Source organism: Balaenoptera borealis (assembly GCF_965194805.1).
Source record: "Balaenoptera borealis genome assembly, chromosome: 1".
Taxonomy (NCBI): Eukaryota; Metazoa; Chordata; class Mammalia; order Artiodactyla; family Balaenopteridae; genus Balaenoptera; species Balaenoptera borealis.
The window spans coordinates 23,326,160-23,347,933 of record NC_138860.1 but is presented as its reverse complement, the minus strand read 5'-3'; the positions used below and the strand labels follow the sequence as shown (position 1 = coordinate 23,347,933).

The following is a 21,774-nucleotide window of genomic DNA, read 5'->3' as shown; positions in this document are numbered from 1 at the left end:
ATCTTCGTTATCTCAATGCAGTTTAGAAATACATTTGAAATTATAATACAGCCTCATTTAGGGGTAGTTTTTTCTGAATTAACCCAGAGTCTCTAAATTAGAGGCTACTTTATAGCAAAATAGTTTTGTAAAATTCAGTCACATTCAGTAACTAAAATTGAGCTAGTCAAACCAGGTGCCCCATTTTAAACAAATTAAAACTTTTTAGAGATGTTGATACTGCTTTTTGTTACTAGTAGGGCACCCTGTTTTGTTCTGGGGAATTGATAACCATCTTATAGATGGAATTTTCCAATTGAGAGGCATTTGCTCCATGGCAAGTCAGCAATTTTTCTTGTCACTTTTGATTTGGACCTCATATTTGAAATGTTCTTCATATTCTTTATGTTGTCTTAATATATGTGTGATGTTTCCCTGACAGATGGTCAAAGGAATCTGTTGCTATGGTTCTGTGTTGGTTGCTTTGCTGTGTAACTACTTAGCTCTTGAGGAAGGCCCTCCAGGATCTCTTAAAATGAATTTCGTTTTTGCCACAGTCTGTATATTTAGTTAGATCACTCTGGAACTAGCCTCCAAATTTGGTGAAACTCTTTTTCTGCTCTTTAGAGTGATGCTGTAACAGATATAAATAAAATTAAGTTTCTGTAGAAATAAGGGAAGTTTAAGGAATTATGATCATTTATTTCAGTTCCATATTGAAAGTTTTAAACATACTAGAATAATTCCAAGAGTTAGAAATTGTATGCTGTCTCTCACACACCAAACGGAAAAGTAATTAATAAAAAATGATCATAGTTTTATTGAGAGTAACACATTTGTAGAAAACTAGGAAGAACCAGGAGAAAATCCTGAACATAATAGATCATCTCTGGTAGTACAGAGTAGGCAAGGAAGTAATCCCAGACACAGTTGCTGGAGTCCAGGACAGCACAGAATACAAACAGAAGTCTTCTGCTGGTACTGCTGCCTTGTCAAGGGTCACAGGTGGGTCATCTGCTTCACAGAGGGTTGTCAAGAACTTGCAGCATGCAGTTTTAGTTGAAAACGAGTATTGAGTGAATTTTTAGTAATTGTTAGGAGAACGCCATGCCCTCATGTATGTTCTTTCTCATTTCAAAGCGTTCATCTGGACTTGAGGTTTTTCTCTTTGTATGTAAGTAGATACTTAAGGGTTTGAAAATTGAAGATGTTTATATTACTTATTTGTTTAGTTGAAGACTTTAACTCAGTCATTTTGAAGAGTGGAATCCGAATTTCTGAAAAATTGGTATGAATTTTAAATTATTTTCTGTCCATAGTCATGCACAGACTCTTTCTTCTTCCACTTGACACCAACCAATTTCCTTCTCTCTCATTATTAATTTCATCTCCATTCCTTTTCTTTATGCTTCACCCCATTTCCTTTTTTTATGTTCTTTTTTGTTGTTGTTGTTTTGTGGGGTTTTTTTGGCTGCATTAGGTCTTCGTTGCTGCGTGCGGGCTTTCTCTAGTTGTGTCGAATGGGGGCTCCTCTTCGTTGCGGCGTGCGGGCTTCTCATTGTGGTGGCTTCTCTTGTTGCGGAGCACGGGCTCTAGGCGCGCAGGCTTCAGTAGTTGTGGCATGCGGGCTCAGCAGTTGTGGCTCGCGGGCTCTAGAGCGCAGGCTCAGTAGTTGTGGCACATGGGCTTAGTTGCTTCGCAGCATGTGGGATCTTCCCAGGCCAGGGCTTGAACCCGTGTCCCCTGCATTGGCAGGGGGATTCTTAACCACTGTGCCACCAGGGGAGTCCCACCCCATTTCCATTTAATCTCATGAAATCTGCTTTGTGTTCACAAATATACTGGATGTGCTGTTTCCATCATTGACTTATTCTAGTTTAAATGTCTTCTCTTGGTCTACATATTCCACTTCTCTCTCTTCCTTTTGATGCTTTAGAGTATCTTTTTTGCTAACTCTTCTCCTTTTCTGTACCTCTTCCTTTTCTTATATAAGGCTTTACACTTAGCTATCTCTTTTTTATTTCTGCACACAGTGTAACCTTTGAAAAGTTGATGATTTGGTTGGATCTTATAGTTTTCTTTTAACTTCTGTGCTGATGGCTTCAAAATCTACAGCTCCTGATTATCCAGTGGAGAGCCAGACCCATATTTCCAGATAAATGGAGTAGTGTCATGGGTCCTTCTGAGAATTTAGTAGAAGTAGTGAACTACTGCCGTCTTCCATCTAGTCCCCCCACCCCACCCAACCTAACCCTTCAGATATGTGCGTGTGATTTTACACATGTGCACGCATGTGTGCCCTTACATGGTCCAGAGGATCACAGACCCCCTTAATTCCAACAGTGGATCCTCAATGAGAATTCCTATTTTAGAGCTCATCCATTTGGGTATCCTACTGATGCCTCAGTTTAAACCCTTATGATTTCATTTTTAATGTACATTCCTTCTTCTCTCTAATATTTCTCCCAAAATTTCAGCTTAGAAAGTCTATAATTATCTTCCTTCACAATATCTATTCAAGTACATTTTGTTATTTCTTTCTCTAAAAGCCTTTTGGATTTACTGTCCTGACATTCTAATTACTAATAGCTTTCTCCAGTATTTATTCTCTTGTATACTGCTGTAGTTTTCTGACTTCCTAGTTTTTCTGTCTTTAAGCTAGATCCCTTTCACTTATTCCTACTTTATTACTGCCAGATTATTTTTTCTTAAACTTTTTTGCACAAACAGTGCAGGAGGGTCTAAAAAGAGGGAGGGTGATCTGCTGCACACTTGTGCCTTCCCCTCATGTTAATCATGAGACTTAATCACTTTTAACCATTTCTACTTTTAGTACTTTTGATGAGTTCTTCTATAGTAATATATAATGTGTTTATATTTCTGTTTCTTGATTAGTCACATTACAGATAGTACCTATTGACTCTACACTATGAAAAATTGAAGAATTCTTCACTTCCCTTGCCAATTATGAGTAGTTATTATTTTTAGTTCTTCTAACCTTAGTATCTCTTAACTTTTCACTCTGTAAGAGGAATGCAGTAGTTCTGCACATCTCCCTGTCCCCTTTCTTCCATTCTACCACCTAGTTTTGATAGACACATCATTTTTTTAATTTTATTTTTTTATTTTTTATTTTCAAGGTTTATACATTTGCAGTCTTTCTATTACTGTCATTAAATCTTTGTCTTTACGTTAGTAGGTGATCTTTTTTCCCCCTTCCTAGAATCCTTTTAAACCTTCTTATTAACATGGTAGTCTGAGTTTTCACAAAGATGTGATATGTTTTTGGTTTTGGGGTCCCCCCCATTTATTAAGCTCAGTACTCAATGGACTGTTTCCATTTGAAGACTTACCAAAACTCCTAGATTTTTTTTTTTTTTTTTAAATTTTATTTCTTTAGCCATTTCCTTCTCTCTGTTTCTTCTGTCCTCTTTCTGGGGAGCTCCTACTGATCAAATGCTGGGCCTCCTGGGTTATTTCCTTATGATGCTTATCTTTTCTCATTTTCTGCCTCTGTTTCTGTGTTCTGTATTCTTGATGATATTTTTAACCATACGTTCTAGACCAGCATTACCTAGTAGAAATATAAGCTACATATTTAATTAAAATTTTTCTAGTAGCCATACTAGCAAAAGTAAAAAGAAACAGATGAAATTAATTTTAATAACATAAAATATGTTGTTAAATAAAATATTTAACCCATTATAACGGAAATATTATCATTTCAAAAAGAAATAAGTATAGAAATTAAGATATTTTACATTCTGTTTGTCATACTGAGTCTTCCAAGTTCAGTATGTATTTCTTACACTTACAGCACATTTCTGTTCAGGCTGCCCACAGTGTGAGTGCTCGAGAGCCACATATGGCTCATGGCCACCTAATTGGACAGAACAGTAGTTGATCTCCTATAATTTAATTTTATTCTCCAAGAGCCTTTTGCGGAGCGGAGGCAGGGGGAGCGATTATTCCTTTTTCAAAACAGCCTGTTCTAAATTCATGATGGTATCTTAAGTCCCTCTTGTTTCTCTTCCGTTGTTTGAATTATCTCCTTCCTATAGAGTAGTATTGTTTGCCTTATTGGTTTTACCCAAATATCTGGTAATGCTTAGTGGTCTCTTTATTTCTAAAAAAAGAATTAGTCTGAATGACGTCAGTACTTGGCTTGGGTTTCCTCTTCATTGTGAGGTTTGGGTGTCTATGGACAGCATTCTTCCCTGACCGAGGGCTGCCAAGGGGGTCTGTGCAAGGGGCCAAGCAGACAGACTGACAGGCTCTCCTTTGGGTACAAGAGTGGGGAGCAGACAGGCCTCAGCCCCACAAAGCTGAGCTACCTCTAGTTCTACCAGGCACCCTAGCTCATCTGAGGCAGCTTGTTCACTTTGTTTAGAGGACAGTCTTCTGTGATAAATGCCATTCCATCCATTGAGCTCAGGTTGGGGAGCAGAGGGATGACTGGTGCATTTTCTTCAGACAGTGTGTGTGTTTAGTAATCAGCTTGATTATGGTTGTACTGCCCATGCCCGTTCTTTCTACCTGCTGATCTCAAGTTAGGTCTTTCCCAGATTCTTCTCGCGTCTGCTTCAGCCATTCTGAGTCTGTGTTCGGGACCCTGGATGCCTCCACTCTTCAGTCCAGTTATGTTCCAGGCTAAGTGCTTTGCTCTGAGTGCTTACAGTATACCAGGGTGGTGGGTGGCGGACAGAAAGCCTCAACCTAATCAGAGAATAGAGTGAACGTGACACAGTGTAGCAGAAGATGGTAAGTGCTATGGGAAAAAAATAGAGCCAAGTGAAGGGAGTATATGTTACAGAGGGCCAAGGGGAAATGGTTACAACTTTAAATAGGTTGGTCAGAGTAGATCTTACGGAGATGGAAGGAAGGAGTTAGCCAAGTGGATGTCTGGGTAAGTGTATTACAGCAGAAGGAGCAGTCTGTGCAGAGCCTTAAGGCAGGATTGTGCTCGTGTACAGGGAGGAACGAGGAGGCATGGAGGCTGGAGCAGAGAGAACAGGAGCAGAAAAGGAGAGTAGTGGGGGAGTCGTGTCATGCAGGACATTGCAGGCAATCATAAAGAATTTAGCTTTAATTCTGAGAGAAATGAGGGCCCCTTGGATGATTTTGATAGGAATCATCTGGCTTAACATTTTAACAGAATTAGTTTGCCTGCTTTGTTGAGACCAGACTATAGAGAAACACAAATGAAAGCAGGTACAGGGTTGTGATAGCAGCCTAGCAAGAAAACTAGTTAAGAGGCTATTGCGGTAAACTAGGCAGGAAATAATGATGGCTTTCCCCAGGCAGTGGAAGCGGTGAGAAGGCAGATCCTTACATTTCCTGGTGGATTGTATGTGGGGTGTGAGAGAAGGGGAGGAGTTGTGGTTTTTAACGTAAGCTATGGGAAGGATGGAATCACCATTAACTGAGACTGTGAGTAACAGGTTTTGTGGGGAGAGATCAGATGAATTTTGAAGATGTTAAGCCGAAATGCTCATTGGACATTCAAGTAGAGATGTTGACTACTAGGTAGTTGGATGTACTAGTACATAGGAACTGGGAAAGAATTCTAGGCGTATAACTCCTCCCTACCCTTTTTGTCTTCCAGAAATTTGATGATAAATTTGGTCTACTAAAGACCACTCAGCTCAATTTTCTACTTTGTAATGGGTTTATTTTTACACATTTTTGTTATTTTTCTGGAATTCCAGTAGAATCTTGGAGTGGGGGAAGACAGTTTGGCTGCTCACATGTACCAACTTGAGTAAGAAGAGTCCAGGAGCTCATGTCACTTCCCTGCTCGCAGTACGGGTGGCCAGCTCTCCTCGCATCCAGTTTAATTCTTTGGCCTGACACTTAAGAGTCCACCCCATGTATCTCTTTCCTCCCTTATGACTGTCTGTACACCATACTTGGTTTCTCCCTCTGTGCTTCTGTGTAGCATTTACCTCTCTGTCCTGCCCTTCTCATCCTTCCTGTCTTGTCCTTTTCTGTAGACTGTTTTCCAGGTATATTAATGGTTTTCGTTTCTGAACTCCTGTAACTTAACTACACGCTCTTTTATTGTTTGTTGTTTACTTTACATATGAGTCTTACCTCCACAGTGAACATTACAGGCTACTTGAGAGTAGGGACCTGAATAAAGTTTTGAATAAAAAGCCAAGAAGTTCAGTGGTACTGAATTCATTTATATGTAGGTGTTGGGGCATAACAGGCAGAAAATATGAGTTCATAAGGTTGTTGGGACCATTAAATAAGATAATACGCACTCTTTTCATGCTGCCTGGGCTTTTCTGTCTGTGCTGTTTGGGAGACGGTGGGAGCCATTCCTGAGGAGATGCTCTTTGAGCTGTGCCTTGAAGGGGAAGTGAACTAGGAGTTTCCAGTCATAGAATGGAAAAGCATTCTAGGCGGAAAGAGTCTATGTGTAAGAGCCAAGGGAGTGCACACCGCCTGTGTGACGTGAGTACTGCCCGCTTCCCCCGCTCCAGGACTGATGGTGCTATTAAACTGGTACGCAAAGGGCCTTTATGCCATGCTAAGACATTGCTTTTTAATATTCTTTCTCTGTTTGTCATATAATGAAAAGGCATCTTGCTTTGTAAAACTTTAGTATTTTCAAGTTATAAGAAAAGTATATGCCATTTTCTTTTGACCTACATGCCAAACAATCTGTTTTTGCTTATGGTTGAAAGCTACTTGGGAAAAGGTACTACAAAACCCAAAAATATCTGCTGAATTTTATGTAGACAGTTAGTGCTGGTCTTCACTTCATCTCAGCCAGCAGCTGTGCATGGCTGGATCTCGTTTTGTAGATTAAAAAACACAGTGGCAGAGGGATGTACAGCACACTCTAGTGAGACGTTTGGTTCCCAACAGAAATTATATTTTCAAAATTTATTTTGGGTAGTTATTTATATAAAAATAAATTTTCTTGTGCTTGATTTTATTTTCAGAGGCATGATAAAATACCCTTGGGACAACTTTTATTTCATAAGTTGAGTAACTTTATCCTGTTACTTTGGCTATTTAACTGGATCTTTCTACGCCGTTACTGGAAAATGTAGTAGAAGAGAATATTAATTTGCATCATAACATTCACCTGCAATTTTAGTAGTTATATTTTCAGTATCAAGTTCATATTATAATAAACATTACATTTCTGTTACTACTCTTAGGTAAGCTGTTAGTGGGTATCAGTAATTGATTTTTGAAGACTGGTAAATGATTCGTATTTGGTGAGCTAATAATAATGGATGGGGTAGGAGGAAAATGATGTGAGTAGTGTGCTCCTTGGGTGTATGTGTGCATGTGTATGTGTGGTGTGCATAACAAACTTGATAGGGTTTTTGCTCAGAACCATAAATTATAAATGGATTATTTTAATCAACAGCTAAAAATTCTTATTCTTCAAGTTATTTTTCTTGGCTTCTGACTGTTACAAAAAGGAAATGAATTGCTTAAAGAAAAGTTTAACAACATATTTTGAATCTGGTTTTGTTTGGGACTGTCCATTGCACTTTGAGGAACATCAGTTGCACTTTAGGGACAGCAGTTGTACAATGTGAAGACAAGAAATGGCCGTCTACTTCTGGTTTCTAAAATTTTGTTGATGAGTGGTGTTAGGGATTGAATAGTGTCTCCCAAGAAAGATACGTCCTGGGGCTTCCCTGGTGGTCCAGTGGTTAAGACTCCACACTCCCAATGCAGGGGGCATGGGTTTGATCCCTGGTCAGAGAACTAAGATCCCGCATGCCGCATGGCACGGCCAAAGGAAAAAAAAAAGAAAAGAAAAGAAAGATATATTCTAATCTCCACTACCTCAAAATGTAACCTTTTGGAAATAGAGTTGTTAGTTAAGATGAGGTCATACTGGAGTGAGATGGACCCCTTTATCCAACACGACTGATGTCCGTATAAGAAGAGGAGAAAGTTACAGAAACAAGATGGCCATGTGAAGACACAGAGACACAGAGAGAACACCATGTAAAGATGGAAGCAGAAATTATAGTGATGCTTCTACAAGCCAAGGAATACCAAGAATTACCAGCCTTCCTGAGAAGGAAGAGCAAGGCATGGAACAGATTCTTCCTTAGAGCCCTTAGAAGGAACCAGCACTGCCAACACCTTGATTTCAGATTTGTCACCTCCCACACTGAGAGAATAAATTTCCGTTGTTTTAAGCCACCTAGTGTATGGGTCTTTATTATGGCAACCACAAAAACTAATACAGGTGGTAACTAGCTTAGTAGACCAGCAATAGCTAAACTAAGCCAGGACAGAGAAGAGAAGGGTTGAGTTGCTGTGGTGCCTCTCAGTGGCAAGCCGTTTCATAATGCTACACGTAGGAAGGTTAGGTAAGTCTTTATAAGGAGGGTTTAGCTACCCACATTTTCCCCACAACACCCAAACAGGAGACTAGAGATTTATTATCTTCTAGAGATGCTCTAGACCAGTGCTGTTCAATGGAAATGTAATGCAAACTACATGTCATTTTAAAGTCTTCTAGGGACCACGTTTTTGAAAATTTTAAAGAAACAAGTGAGATTAATTTTATTAGTATATTTAACTCTATACATCTAAAATATTATTTCAATAGGTAATTGATACAAAATTTTAGGGATGTTTTACACTCTTTTTTTTCATACTAGGTATGAAAAATCTGGTATGTGTTCCAAAATCTGGTATGTGTTTTTATATTAAAAGCGTATCCCAATTCAAACTAGGAGCATTTGAAGTGCTCAGTTGCAACATACAGCTAATAGCTACCGTTTTGGACAGCATAGCAGTGTAGGCTAGGAGTTGGCAAACTATAGCTCGCTGGCCAAGTCCAGCCCTGTAGCCTGTTTTTGCATAGCTGAGAGCTAAGGAGGGCTTGTACATTTTTGCAGAGTTGTTTTTTTTAAAAAAAGGAAAAAGAATATGGACAGAGATACTCTCTGGCCCTTTTCAGCAGGTTTGCTGACTCCTGGTAAAGCCTGAGGTATAGGAGGCACAACTGTGAAGGTGTGGGTGAGAGGCCATACTGAAGAGAGATGAGTGAAAGTCAGCCAACCTTGGTCTCTTTCCTTTGCTCAGCTCCCAGTCATTGGCAGCCAGACCTGTAGAACTCAGGTAAGGAACATGAAGAGTCCTCCTCCGGAAACTTGGCTTGGCCAAGAGAAAAGACAAAGATATTGACACCCAAGGTCCCTCCCATTGAAGCTCATTTATTTAAGGGCTTCTGATCAGCTTTAGTACCACTTATCAACATGAATGGACAGCCAGGGATCATCATACCTTTAAGGACAACTTTTATAACATGAAGACAGATCAAAACAAACAGAAAAAATTGAAATTGGAGGAAACATGTAATAACAGGGAACAGAAGAAAACCTAAAAAATACTATAATAGCTTCAGAGAACTAAGAATATATTTTATTCATAAAGCAAATGTTTGTAGTTATTTAAAAAGAATCAGAGTGTAAGAAAATGTGCTTAGAATTTTTTTTAAAAGCATTAATTTTAATACTAGGAGGTTTGAGAAATAAGGTTGAGGAAATTGCCCTGAAAATAGCTGTAAAAGATAGAGATAGTATATGAGAAAAAAAATAAGAGAAGATCAGATTAGGAGGTCCGACATCTAAATATTAGGAATTTTAGGGGGACGAAACAAAAATGTGAGGAAATGGAATCTGCAAATGAATAATATAAGAAAATTTCCTGGAACTCAGTGACTTGCTTGTGGTCAGAGGTGCCGACTTTTTCTGAAAAGGGCCGGATGGTAAAGGTCTTAGACTTTGTGGGCCACGAGGTCTCTGTGGCATTTGTTCAGCTCTTCCTTTGTAGCTTTGCCATAGACAATGCAGAAATGATGGGTGTGGCCAGATTTGGGCCATGGACTGTAGTTTGCCAGGTCCCCTGGTCCAGATTGAAAAGATTCACCAAGTGTCCAGCCCAATAAGTAGGAAAACATAAAAAGATCTACCACCAAGGCATATCACTGGAATTTTAGAATATTAGAAGATTTTAAAAGTGGGGGGAGCTTCAAATTCCTGAGAAGTTACTTCCAATCTAAAATTTCCTCCTCTGCACAGTTTCCTAGGAAGCTACTGGAAGATGTATTCTATTAAAATGAGAGAGTAAACCAAGAATGATGATACCATGGGAGGAGCCAGGAAACAAGAAATCCAGTGTAGGAAAGAGATAGGGGAATTCCCAGCTTGACTAAGGCGAAAGCAAAACCTAGGGACCCAGCAGGTCTGAAAGTTATAAAGGGGGAATAATAATCCCAGCACCGAAGTGGGGAGTTGATGCGTTGAAAGTGTATAGCCCTACAGTTAACCTTCAGAGGCAGGATGGACCAAAAGTTTCTGGGGGGAAAGAAAAACAATAAGCAAACAAAAAATAGATCACCTGATATACTTGACCCTATTGAGAGGGTTTACAGTTCTGATGGAGAGTTAAGGGTCGGTATAGAGAAAAAGAATCAAGTGTAAAAGGTAGCCATTTGTAACACCAGGGTTAAGAAAGGGATTGTTCTGGAAAGTAAATATTGTCAGCCCTGAGTAAGTTAGATGGATGCTGATGTATCCAAAATACTGTCATGATTTTATTGGGAGAATGAAGAAGGAAAGATTTTAGGGGGTTAGAGGGTGTAGGAATTAAATCATTTGTGTAGTGTGAAGTCAGTAGATAACTTCTAAATCTGAAAGACTAAGAAGTATTAGTTCTAAACAGATTAATGTATGTAGTTAGAAACGTGAGATAAGTATCAAAGTGTTGAAAGTAGTTGCTTCTGGGGAGAGAAATCAGAAGTGGTAAGGGTTGAGAAGAGGATTAGTGTTTTGTTATAAACTTTGTAACACTCTTTGACCTTTGAAACTATGTATGTATTTTACAAGTTTAATTTTTAAATTTTAATGAGGATAAAATTGAGTTGATAAAACAAATGTTTACTTTAGATGTTAAATCTTGTTAGTCCAATACTTTTACTATAGTAACACGATGATAGTGTAGTTTACTTTTCTATTCATATGTTGTGTAGCATTTGTTAATATCAGTTTTTGGTTCTTACTCATATTATTAATTCGGCTTCCTTGGCTGACTGTGATGAAAAAACATATTCTAAGAGACATGAGTCAGTCCTGTGTCAGTCTCAACACGGAACTTAATGTAGTTAATACCTATAAATAGTTTGCAAATCACCACTATTACCTGAAAGTTATAAAAGGGGAATAATAATCCCAGCACAGAAGCAGGGAGTTGGAACAATGAGAATGTACAGCCCTCCGATTAGCCTTCAGAGGCAGGATGGACCAAGAGTTGACCGCCTTCTCTTGTAAGTATTGTCTCTTGTCTCAGGAGCTTTGTAATATTAAAACGTAATTATCTTGTTTAGTTTTATCCATTTTTCATTTGTTTACTGATAGAGAAGTGAAATGCCCACATTTTATTTATGCAGTTTTATTTTCTGACTGATGTCGGTAGCATTAGTATTACTAAATGTCGTCAGCCCGGAACATTTTTCCTAATCTGCCCTCCTACTTCATTATGTCAAATGTAAATCACTCTTCATTTACCTAACACTATTTTTTTGTTATATATAAGGTTGAATGAAATGTGTTTCAAATTTTTGTTACATAGATTTTGCTTGCTTTAAGAAAAGTAAGTTTTTGAGTTAAGATAAACTAAATTTGTGTTCAAATATATAAAAAAGCTATTAATCTCGTTGGCTGGTGCTTCATGCATCTCTTTGCATTTGGGGGATAGCTCTTTTGGGTGAGAAATTCAATAGGTATTTTGGTGGTGGGAAGAATTTTTCCTGATATTTTTAAAATGCTCTTGGTGGCTATGATATTAGTCATTTGCACTACATTTTTTTCTGAAAAATATTTTCTCAGAAGGTTTCAAATTATTGTAAAATGTATATCCTAACTTAAAAGAAAAATTAGTCTTCCAGAATTTTTCCGTAATTCAGAATTAGGGCCCTTGTAATTTTTTTTTTTTAATTATTTTATTTACTTATTTATTTACTTTTGGCTGTGTTGGGTCTTCGTTTCTGTGCGAGGGCTTTCTCCAGTTGCGGCAAGCGGGGGCCACTCTTCATTGCGGTGCGCGGGCCTCTCACTATCGCGGCCTCTCTTGTTGCGGAGCACAGGCTCCAGACGCGCAGGCTCAGTAGTTGTGGCTCACGGGCCTAGTTGCTCCGCGGCATGTGGGATCTTCCCAGACCAGGGCTCGAACCCGCGTCCCCTGCATTGGCAGGCGGATTCTCAACCACTGTGCCACTAGGGAAGCCCCCAGGGCCCTTGTACTTCGAAAAAATCTTCAGATGAAAACAGTCATTTGTAGACAGAACTCTAGGAAGAATAGTCATGTGCATTTCCAGTATGTGAGTTGGCAGTGGTGTTCTAAGAAAAGCAGAATTTATACATTTGGAAACTGTCCCCCTAAAAAGATATACAGATGTCTTGCTTTAGAAGTCAAAACATGAAAGTCAGAAGATTTATATATACCATCCAATTTAGGTGGAATTATTCATTCCACTAAAGATTTGTAAGCCTGAGATGTTCTGTTTGACACACAACTTTGGGAAATATGTTTAGATGTGCTTCTTTTCAGTAAACAGGCTAAAAATTAGAGACTTTGAACAGTTTCCTTTCTTGCATCTTTCTTACTTTCAAATCAAGAAAATACACGGTCATCAGACTCTCCTGCAGCTGTATGAACTGCCTACTTCAGTCATCTATCAATGAACTTGGGAGATCTCTCTGGCACTGTGCTCTTTCCCTACATCAGTAGATACTCTTTTTATTTATAGACTGAAAACCCAGAATATTATGACGTGTGGAGCAGTCTTTTAAGTCAGGACACCCTAGTTGTAAATGCCATTATTTAATAATTCTTTCAGATTCACTTTACTCGTACCTGGCCTTCTACTTGTGCTTTAAGCTTACTTTTTGTGTTAAAAGCATTATATGGTCTAGAGAAGCAGCCATTAACTTGGGGGTAAAAAAACTAAGAACTTGGATAAGAAATGAGATGTAGTCTTAGAGTACAGTGTGGTTCAGCTGTGAACAGTGTTTACATTATCATATTCATAATGTAAACTCTGAATATTGATTTAACCAGAAATCAGTATTCTCCCATGACTATATTGGGAAAAGCCTGTGTGTGGTGAGGGAGTTACAAGAGATATCTTAAAAGTCAGTAGACATGTATAAAGTTAAAATAATCAAAAGAATTGACATATCTAAAGAAACAGCCAAAAGAACTGATAGTAATTATCTCTGATATATTGGAAACTGGGATGGGAGGATTGGAACAATGAGCTGCTATTTTTTTCTTATAAACTTAAAAACGATGTGCTTGTATTATTTCGATAAAATAAAATGAAAGAGGTGGCACAGGAATGTAACAGGACCTAATAAATTGGATTTTTTAATCATAGATCTTGGTGCAGCTACATTAAAAGTTAAATACTTTCCCTTAGCTTCTGCTTTCAAATATATTCTAATTAGAATAATATGGGTATATCTTTTGTCTTCTGGACCCAAGAGATTGCTTAGAGTATTATTACATTTCATGTGCTCTTATTTTTTGATGCATGTTGTATATTTCAAATGTAATATAAGCCCTAGCTGAGTTTATTCATTAGATGCAGGTTATTCAATAATAATAACTTTGTCTAGTTTATTATTAAAAATATTCTTCTGAATATACCTAATTTCTTGCCCTCATCCCTACAGTGATATTGTTATCCCTCAGAAACTTTGGCCCCTAATTTATCAAATGGTATAATGAAGTCATCAGTACTGTACCGTAAAAATCAGATTTTATTATTTAGTTGTCAGTATTTTCAGCAACTGTTGGGTTGGCCAAAAAGTTCGTTTGGGTTTTTCAGTAACATCTTACAGAAAAATCCGAGCGAACTTTGTGGCCAGCCCATAATCAGCACTACAATAGGTGTCTTCTGTTTTCCTCTTGCACTGATGAAGTACGATGATCTGTCCAGAGAGAAGCTTTGTGTTGTTGTCCCAGGAGTGGGATTGGGCTTTTCCTTTGTTTTATAGTCAGTTCAGGAACCATGAAGGGGAGGGATTTCTGGAAAGGTCTTCCTGGCTTATTGATAGTGTTGGGAGGAGCAAAGGGCAGCACGCGCGTTCTGTCATGAAGCTCAGCCTCCAGTCAGAATCCAGCCAGTTTATTAGCCAGTCCAGGGAAAGTCTCAGTTTGAAACCTCCAAATAAGTATTACTATAGCTCAACGTTTATTGAGTTCTTATGCTTCAGGTACTTAGTAAAAAGTTGTCGCGGTATTATCTCATTTAATCTTCCCCGCAATGCTGTGAAATACTTTATGCGTAAGATGAGTGTAACTTTTTTTAAATCTTAGGGCGAGTTAATTTTTATAGCAAGATAATTGTTTAAGTCCAGGTGGATACTTGGAGATATTTTCATGCTCTGTTACATTATATATGAAAGGTAAAAAGCAAACTGTTATAGAGCCACATCCAGGAGGCTTCTGCAGGTTTATAATATAATCACAAAGAGATTTTTGTAGTCATCATTTGAAGTCCTAGAGTTGAAGAAGATTTTTAATTGAGTAAATACTGAGACATTCTATACTTGCTTAGATAAGAAGATAAAAATATGTGAATGTTTTTCTAGCTGATCTTCAAATTTAATGAAACGTTAATAGAATTGAGAGCATATAGGTCTTGGCAGAAAGGGTAAATTTAACAAAGTGATACTAAAATTTACCTAGAAAGAGTTATATATCTGAGAATCACCTAGAAAAACTCCGCCAGACAAATAGATATATGCTCCAAAACATTCTGGAACTTCAGTAACAGTCAACACATGTAAAGGTGGCATCTTAAATTAGGTCTATAACCTATTCGATAAAAGGTGCTGTGATATAGGTCACTACTTCACATGTCAAGCCCAAGATGAGTTTCATATGAACTAAGGATTTTATTGTAAAAAATAAAAGTATGAAAAGAAAGTGTTAGTAATTATATAAACTTGCTGTGGGACAGGACTGCCTAAGAAGGATATCAAAAGCAGATCACATAAAGGAATAATATTACTAGATTTTCTATGTAAAATTAAAAACCATATTACAAAACAAAACTTTAAAAATCAAAGACATAAAAAAACCGTAATAAAAGTTAATGCATATGACTAACATGTGTGACAAAGTGTTATTATCTTTAATATAGAAAAGAACTCTTTCAAGTGAATATGGAATATTAACTATCCCAAGAGAAAACTGGTCAAAGAACATGTGCAGTTAATACTAACACAAAAATCAGTAAACAGATTGCAAAGTACTTAACCTCAGAAGTAATCAAATAAATGAAAATTGTTATATGATATCAGTCATATTAGCAAAGATTAAAAGCAGTGATGGTGTTCAGTGTTAGTGAGGGGAAAGGAAAGTGGGCATTCTCATATACTGTTGGACTTATGTTCCTGAAGACAATTTGGAACCGTGTGTCAAAAATCTTGATATTTGTATCTTTTCATTTAGCAAATCTGTGCCTCTGGTGATGATCCTTAAGAAGCAGGTAGAAAACGGTTCAAAGATACATGAAGATAAATGTTTATTGTAGTATCAGTAATAGTATTAGGCAAACTTATATAGTACCATAGGAGACTGCTTAAACTATGGACCTAAACAATGGACTACTACTCAGTCATGAAAAGTAAAGGTACAAAACTACTTAGTGCCTTAGAATACCTTTTACAATATATTAAGTGGGAGAGGAGAAAACAGATTTCAGAGTGGTAGGGACATATTCTAATTTATTTGGTTTTTAAGGTTTATATGCATATTTTCGCATGAGGAAAAGTTTGGAAGTATGAATGCCAAAATGTTAATTTTACTGACCTCTGGATATGAGACTTAATATGATTTAAAGTTTATTTCTTAAGTCTGTTTTTTTTTTCCATTCACCATTTATTGAGCTAGTGCTGTGACTAGCCATTGTATTTTCTAAAATGATAAAATATAATTTATACAGTAAAAATTTGATGTTGTTTTAGGGAGGTAATTACAATTTAGAGATATTTCCATTAAATGATTGAAATAATGTCTTGGTCATTAAAGTGGTATGTTCAGTTATTCATTTATTTGCAACACTTTATTCATGAAAACTACAGAATAAAATGAGACATTAGTGTAATGTGCTGAAGCAGCCCAAAATGATCCTAATAAGAGAAATTATTTTCATTCGTATGAAACATAAGCCATCTCTATCTAACATAGTCTTTCTTCATGTGGAAAGAGAGATGTTGATTGCCTGGTCTACACTGCTTTGTATTTAAATCAGAAATAAGGTTCTCATAGGTTCATTGTGAAAAGAATGGGTTTTTAATGGTGAGTAGCCACAGTTGCATATTTTTAATTTCTTAATTTCAGGCAACTACAAGAACAGCAACGGCAAAAGGAGCTGGAGCGGGAAAGGCTGGAGAGAGAAAGAATGGAAAGGGAGAGATTGGAGAGGGAGAGGTTAGAAAGGGAAAGGCTGGAGAGGGAACGACTAGAACAGGAGCAGCTGGAGAGAGAGAGACAAGAAAGGGAACGTCAGGATCGTCTGGAGCGGGAGAGACAAGAGCGGGAGAGGCTGGAGAGACTGGACCGGGAAAGGCAAGAAAGAGAGCGGCAAGAGCAGCTAGAAAGGGAGCAGCTGGAATGGGAGCGAGAGCGAAGAATGTCAAATGCCGGTAAGAAGTTTACAGATTGTTCCGTGTTCCTGATGTCTGAGCTTGGATGGCGATGGCATTTTGTGTATTCGTGTATTAGAAGGACTATTTCACATTTGAGGTGCTTGGGAGTAAGCAATACGATTTGAAATTAGAACAAATATGTGGCTATTGCTACTTTAACATTTTCTTTTTATTTCTCTCTTTTATTGCTTGGAGACTTAAGGAAAGCTCCAGGAAATTTTTATTCTGGTATTCTAATTCTTCTAACTCCCTATAAATTGGCTATAAAGTGTAAGTGTGTTTTTATGGGAAATTTTTATATTAGATGAATTTGGAATATATTTCCCTTCTGAGAGTGCTTAAATTGTCTTGAATACCAGAGTATTCCAGAAATTTGTTTGATTGTATTCTAAAGTTTTTGAAGGAGGAATTAAACACAGTAGGTTAAAAAGTATCCTCTCTAGAGCTGACTAGTAATTTAAATATATGCAAGTATTGTGAAAAATCAGTAGAAATCACTAAATCTGAAGGAATTTTATTGAAAGACATAAGGGTTAAGATATGACTAAAAATTTGAGGTATTTTGACATTCATTAAAATTAACATTTATTATAGGATTTAAGAATTATTATTTTATTCCATATGGCCTATATCTAAAGTTTCAACATGGGTTGATTAAATACTGGTTGATTGGTTTGTTGTTTGAGTTCATTCATTTGCTTTTGATTGCCTAATTGTTTTCTGGGGTTATAGCCAACAAAACAAAACTTTTCCACAAATAAACATTGAATTTGGGGGTTTCTAGCCCTTTATGATAAACTTTTTGCTAGTTTCTCTCTTTATTATTTTTTTTAAAAAAACAACTAAGCTTACTCTTCTTTGTGGTCTTATTCATGTAATGTTAATGTCCTTTTAGTGGACGAAATAATGAAAATTAAGACTACGATCTTTTTCTTGTAAAGAATAAGCTAATCAGTTTAATTTATCAGTCAACTTGTTAGAGTAAAAGAAAACTTGTCCTCTTTTGGGTCTCAAAATGTATTTATAAGCTAAGACATTTTGGGGTGAAATTAGTTATTTGCCCATGTGCTTATTCTCTGGTACTAACTGTAGTCTACATTTGTACATTTTGTCTGAATGCTGGTTTTGTGGCTTTACTAGCTCCCTTTTTCTCTCTCCTTTTTTATCCTGTCTTTCGCCGCTGCTTTCCACCTCTGTCCAGCTCCATCCTCCGACAGCTCCCTGTTTCATGCTCCACTTCCTGAGTGTGCCAGTTGCCAGCCTCCTTCAGCACCTCCTCCATCATATGCTAAAGTCATCTCAGCTCCAGTGTCAGAGGCCACTCCTGATTACGCTGTAGTGACCGCTTTGCCACCCACTTCCACACCCCCTACACCACCTCTTCGACACTCCGCGACACGTTTTGCAACATCTCTAGGTTCAGCCTTCCACCCTGTTCTTCCCCATTATGCTACAGTTCCTCGTCCTCTGAACAAAAACTCTCGACCTTCTTCTCCTGTGAGCACACCCTCTCCTCAACCTCCAGCTACGAAGCCCTGTGCCTGGTCTACTTCCAGTTTCTCGCCCCTCCCTCCGTCTCCTCCAGTAATGATTAGCAGCCCCCCAGGCAGAGCTACTGGTCCAAGGCCCGTCCTCCCCGGTTGCGTTTCTTCTCCTGTGCCCCAGAGGCCTCCATCACCAGCGGCCCCCAGCGGGCTGCTCGACTCTGTCACATGTCCAGTGTCTCCACCGCCTACCTCAGGGCCAGCGGCGCTGCCACCGCCTTCCCTCGCACCACTCTCACACTGTGGATCTCAAGCCTCTCCTCCTCCAAGCACCCCTGTTGCCTCAACTCCCTCATCCAAGCCTAGTGTTCTCCCTTCTCCCTCTGCAGCTGCCCCTGCCTCTGTGGAGACTCCTCTAACCCCTGTGCTGGGAGACTCCTCTGCTTCTGAGCCAGGCTCGCAGGCAGCCTCTCAGCCGGCCGAGACTCCAGCCCAGCAGGGTAAGGCTTCCGTTATTGCCACTAACAGCTAATCACTTGGAAATGTTACACGTCCACAGCTTTCATTGCCTAGAAGAATGGGGAGGATGGTTTTGAAAAAGGTGAAGGTGGGTTCTTTTCTGTTGGATTAATTGCATTTGGAGGATCAGTATGAGGGGTTTCCATATTGAACTAGATTTGGATATCTTCTGCGGTGTCATAGTCAGAAGTGTTATTCAGTATTTAAGGGCCTCTGTATGTTTCTTTTAATTTTCACTAGGAAAACATTACTTGATACATTAATCCACACAATAAATATATTGATATAATCAAACTTGTCTTCCTTTAATTTCTGGGAAACACAGAGATTATATTTAGTGCCCAACTGTAGTCGTCAGACCTGTCATCCAGGAGTCTCCTCTGGGACAGTTCTGATCTTGGACCCTATTTCGTATTGGGCTTCTCATATCAGACTTCCAGGGATGGGTGCCACCCTAAGCCCTGGGGAGCAGCCCAACTTTGCACAAAGGGTGGAGAGGATGGCAGGCTTGATATGTGCCCCAAAGGGTTCCATGGTCCAAAATTCCAAGAAGTAGCAGGCTGAAGGGATAGTTGGGAGAGGATAGCATACTCTACAGTTATCCCCCCACTCCCCATGCCTGAACTTTGCTGTCACAGTGACAGGGGAGGGGGGATGTAATCTAAGTATGGATTATTTGTAAGTAGAGAAGGACCTGGTTCTATAAGTAAATAAGAAGATGCTTAACCCGCTCCCTTTTAAAATAGGATTTAACGAGGATTACAGGAAGGAATGTGACAACAAATTTGTACTTACAAAGGAACGGTGTTATAGTCTGGATTTAAAACACTTATTAAAAAAAAAAAAATCTTAGTTCTTAAGGGCTTGTTATTGCTGTGTGTATATTTTTCATGTTGACTTACTGAATTTGCTTAAAGGTTGAGTCACAACTCTAGTAGGTGCAGTTCAGTATCATTGTGAAAGTGATTCTGGAGCAAGAGAGACAGTTAGCCTGACAGAGTCCAAAGGCCCACCTCCTGTATCCTCAGAGCTCTGATGACCCCTCATGCAGCCCATCACTATATTCTTCCAGCAATTTATGATTCCAGCTTGTGTAACTGTTCAAAGTTAGCAGTTTCAAAAAACTTACCACCCAGTTTGCAGATAACATTTTATTTGTCCTAAAATACCCCTTTAAGCCTTAAGGAAGGGGGAGGACCTACAGGGTCAGTCTCCTGGTTCTTGTTCTTGCCCACTCCTTTGTGATTTTACAAGATCTGGACATTGCTCTCTTAACCCCTGTCTTCTGTACTTCAAATTCTATGTCTCCTAATTATTTCTGATAGTTGTTTTGAGGTTTTACTTTGTTCTAGTAGATTCCTTTACTTCAATGATTCTCAATTCTCTTTATACATTGCTTTTAAATGTGGAATATTTTTGACATATTGAAGCCTGGGACCCACCCTTCTTTCATGTTCTCAATTCAGCCACTTTGGAAAGCAAGTAACTATATGCTTTCACTGTCGTAGAATTTATTGTCTCAACTCTTAAGGTTTACCCAGATTATTTTGGTCTGTTATTTTGAACAGCACTAACTGCCATCCTATACATTCATTTGTCTTTTCAGGGATGCTGCCTCTGTCCCACATTTTATAAGCATTTATTTTGTTTATTTACCAAATGCCCGTGAGCAAAAAAAAGAAACTAATTTAGACGATCTGTTGCAAAGTTCTATTAATAAAGCTCTAACAGTAAAGGGAGTAGTTATACACTTTGGCCTTAATTTTTAGTATTTTTTTAATACTGATTTGGATGTTAAATATTATGATAAATTGAACTCATTAATTTGTATTAAATATTCAAGTCAAGTTAATTGAGCATGTCATTCTACATGCTTTTCCTCCTGAGATAGTGTCACTTAGCTCTGTTGTTGATGGTCTTAACATTTCTTTCTCTCAGGCATTGTCTTGGGACCACCTGCACCTCCACCCCCTCCTCCACTCCCACCAGGTCCTGCCCAGGCATCAGCCGTACTTCCTCCTCCCCCAGGACCCCCTCCACCCCCTCCACTTCCGTCCTCAGGGCCCCCGCCTCCGCCTCCTCCACCACCTCTTCCTAATCAAGTACCTCCTCCTCCCCCGCCACCTCCTGCTCCTCCCCTCCCTGCATCTGGATTTTTTTCGGGATCCATGTCTGAAGACAATCGCCCTTTAACTGGACTTGCAGCTGCAATTGCTGGAGCAAAACTTAGAAAAGTGTCACGGGTAAATGCATTTCCTAATTAATTGTATTTTTTATGTTATGTCTTATTCTGTCTCGGTATCTAAAACATTGAATTTATTGTATTCTGATTTTATGAACCCTATGTTAACTAACTTCATTGACTAAAAAACATGTGAAATAACTTAAACTTAATTAAAGTTGCAAGAATAATAGAGTTTCTGTAGCATTCACCACTTAACATTTTACCGTATTTGCTTTATTATTCTTTGTGTATGTTTCCTTCTGCGTAAACAGACACACACACACTCTCTCTTTTTGTCTGAATTGAGAATAAATCAGAGACACCTTGCCCCTATTTCCCTAAATACTTAAATATGTATTTTGTAAGAACAAGGACATTCACCTACATGACCACAGCATGATTATCAAAATCAGGAAATTCAAGCGATACAATACTATAATCTACAAATCTATTCAAGTTTCATCTGTTGTCCAATAATGTCTTTTATGGCACTTTTTTTTCTACTCCAAGATCACCTGTTATATTTTGTTGTAATGTCTCTTTACTTTTAATCTGTAACATTTCCTCAATCTCCTCTTTCATGATATTGACAATTTTGAGGACAACAATATAATTATTTTGTAGATCATCCTTCAGTTTGGTTTATCTGATATTTCCCTAAGATTTGATTTGAGTTATGCATTTTTGGGGGCAGGTTTTACATTTTTTTACTACCAACGTAATATGTCCTTTTCAATGTATTACACAAGGGGGACATGTGATAGCATTTTATCCCATTATTGGTGATGTTAGCTTTGATAAAACTTAACTGATGCATAAAATTACTCCATTGGTCCTTAAAGTTTAAAAAATAATA

The 21,774-nt window shown here is 38.2% G+C and overlaps 1 protein-coding gene across 14 annotated transcripts in view; it reads left to right on the top strand.

Moving 5' to 3' along the window:
- ENAH (ENAH actin regulator) overlaps positions 1-21,774 on the top strand; it is a 156,925-nt gene that overhangs the window by 117,185 nt on the left and 17,966 nt on the right. For 6 of the 14 annotated variants that reach the window (XM_082349736.1, XM_082349733.1, XM_082349734.1 and 3 more), the window contains 3 exons: positions 16,384-16,688; positions 17,893-18,675; positions 20,633-20,937. In XM_082349736.1, coding sequence (XP_082205862.1) covers positions 16,384-16,688; positions 17,893-18,675; positions 20,633-20,937 — 1,393 coding nt within the window. Of the gene's footprint in view, positions 1-11,193; positions 11,297-16,383; positions 16,689-17,892; positions 18,676-20,632; positions 20,938-21,774 lie in introns of those variants that run through there. The other 8 variants (XM_082349729.1, XM_082349740.1, XM_082349728.1 and 5 more) reach the window with 3 other exon arrangements.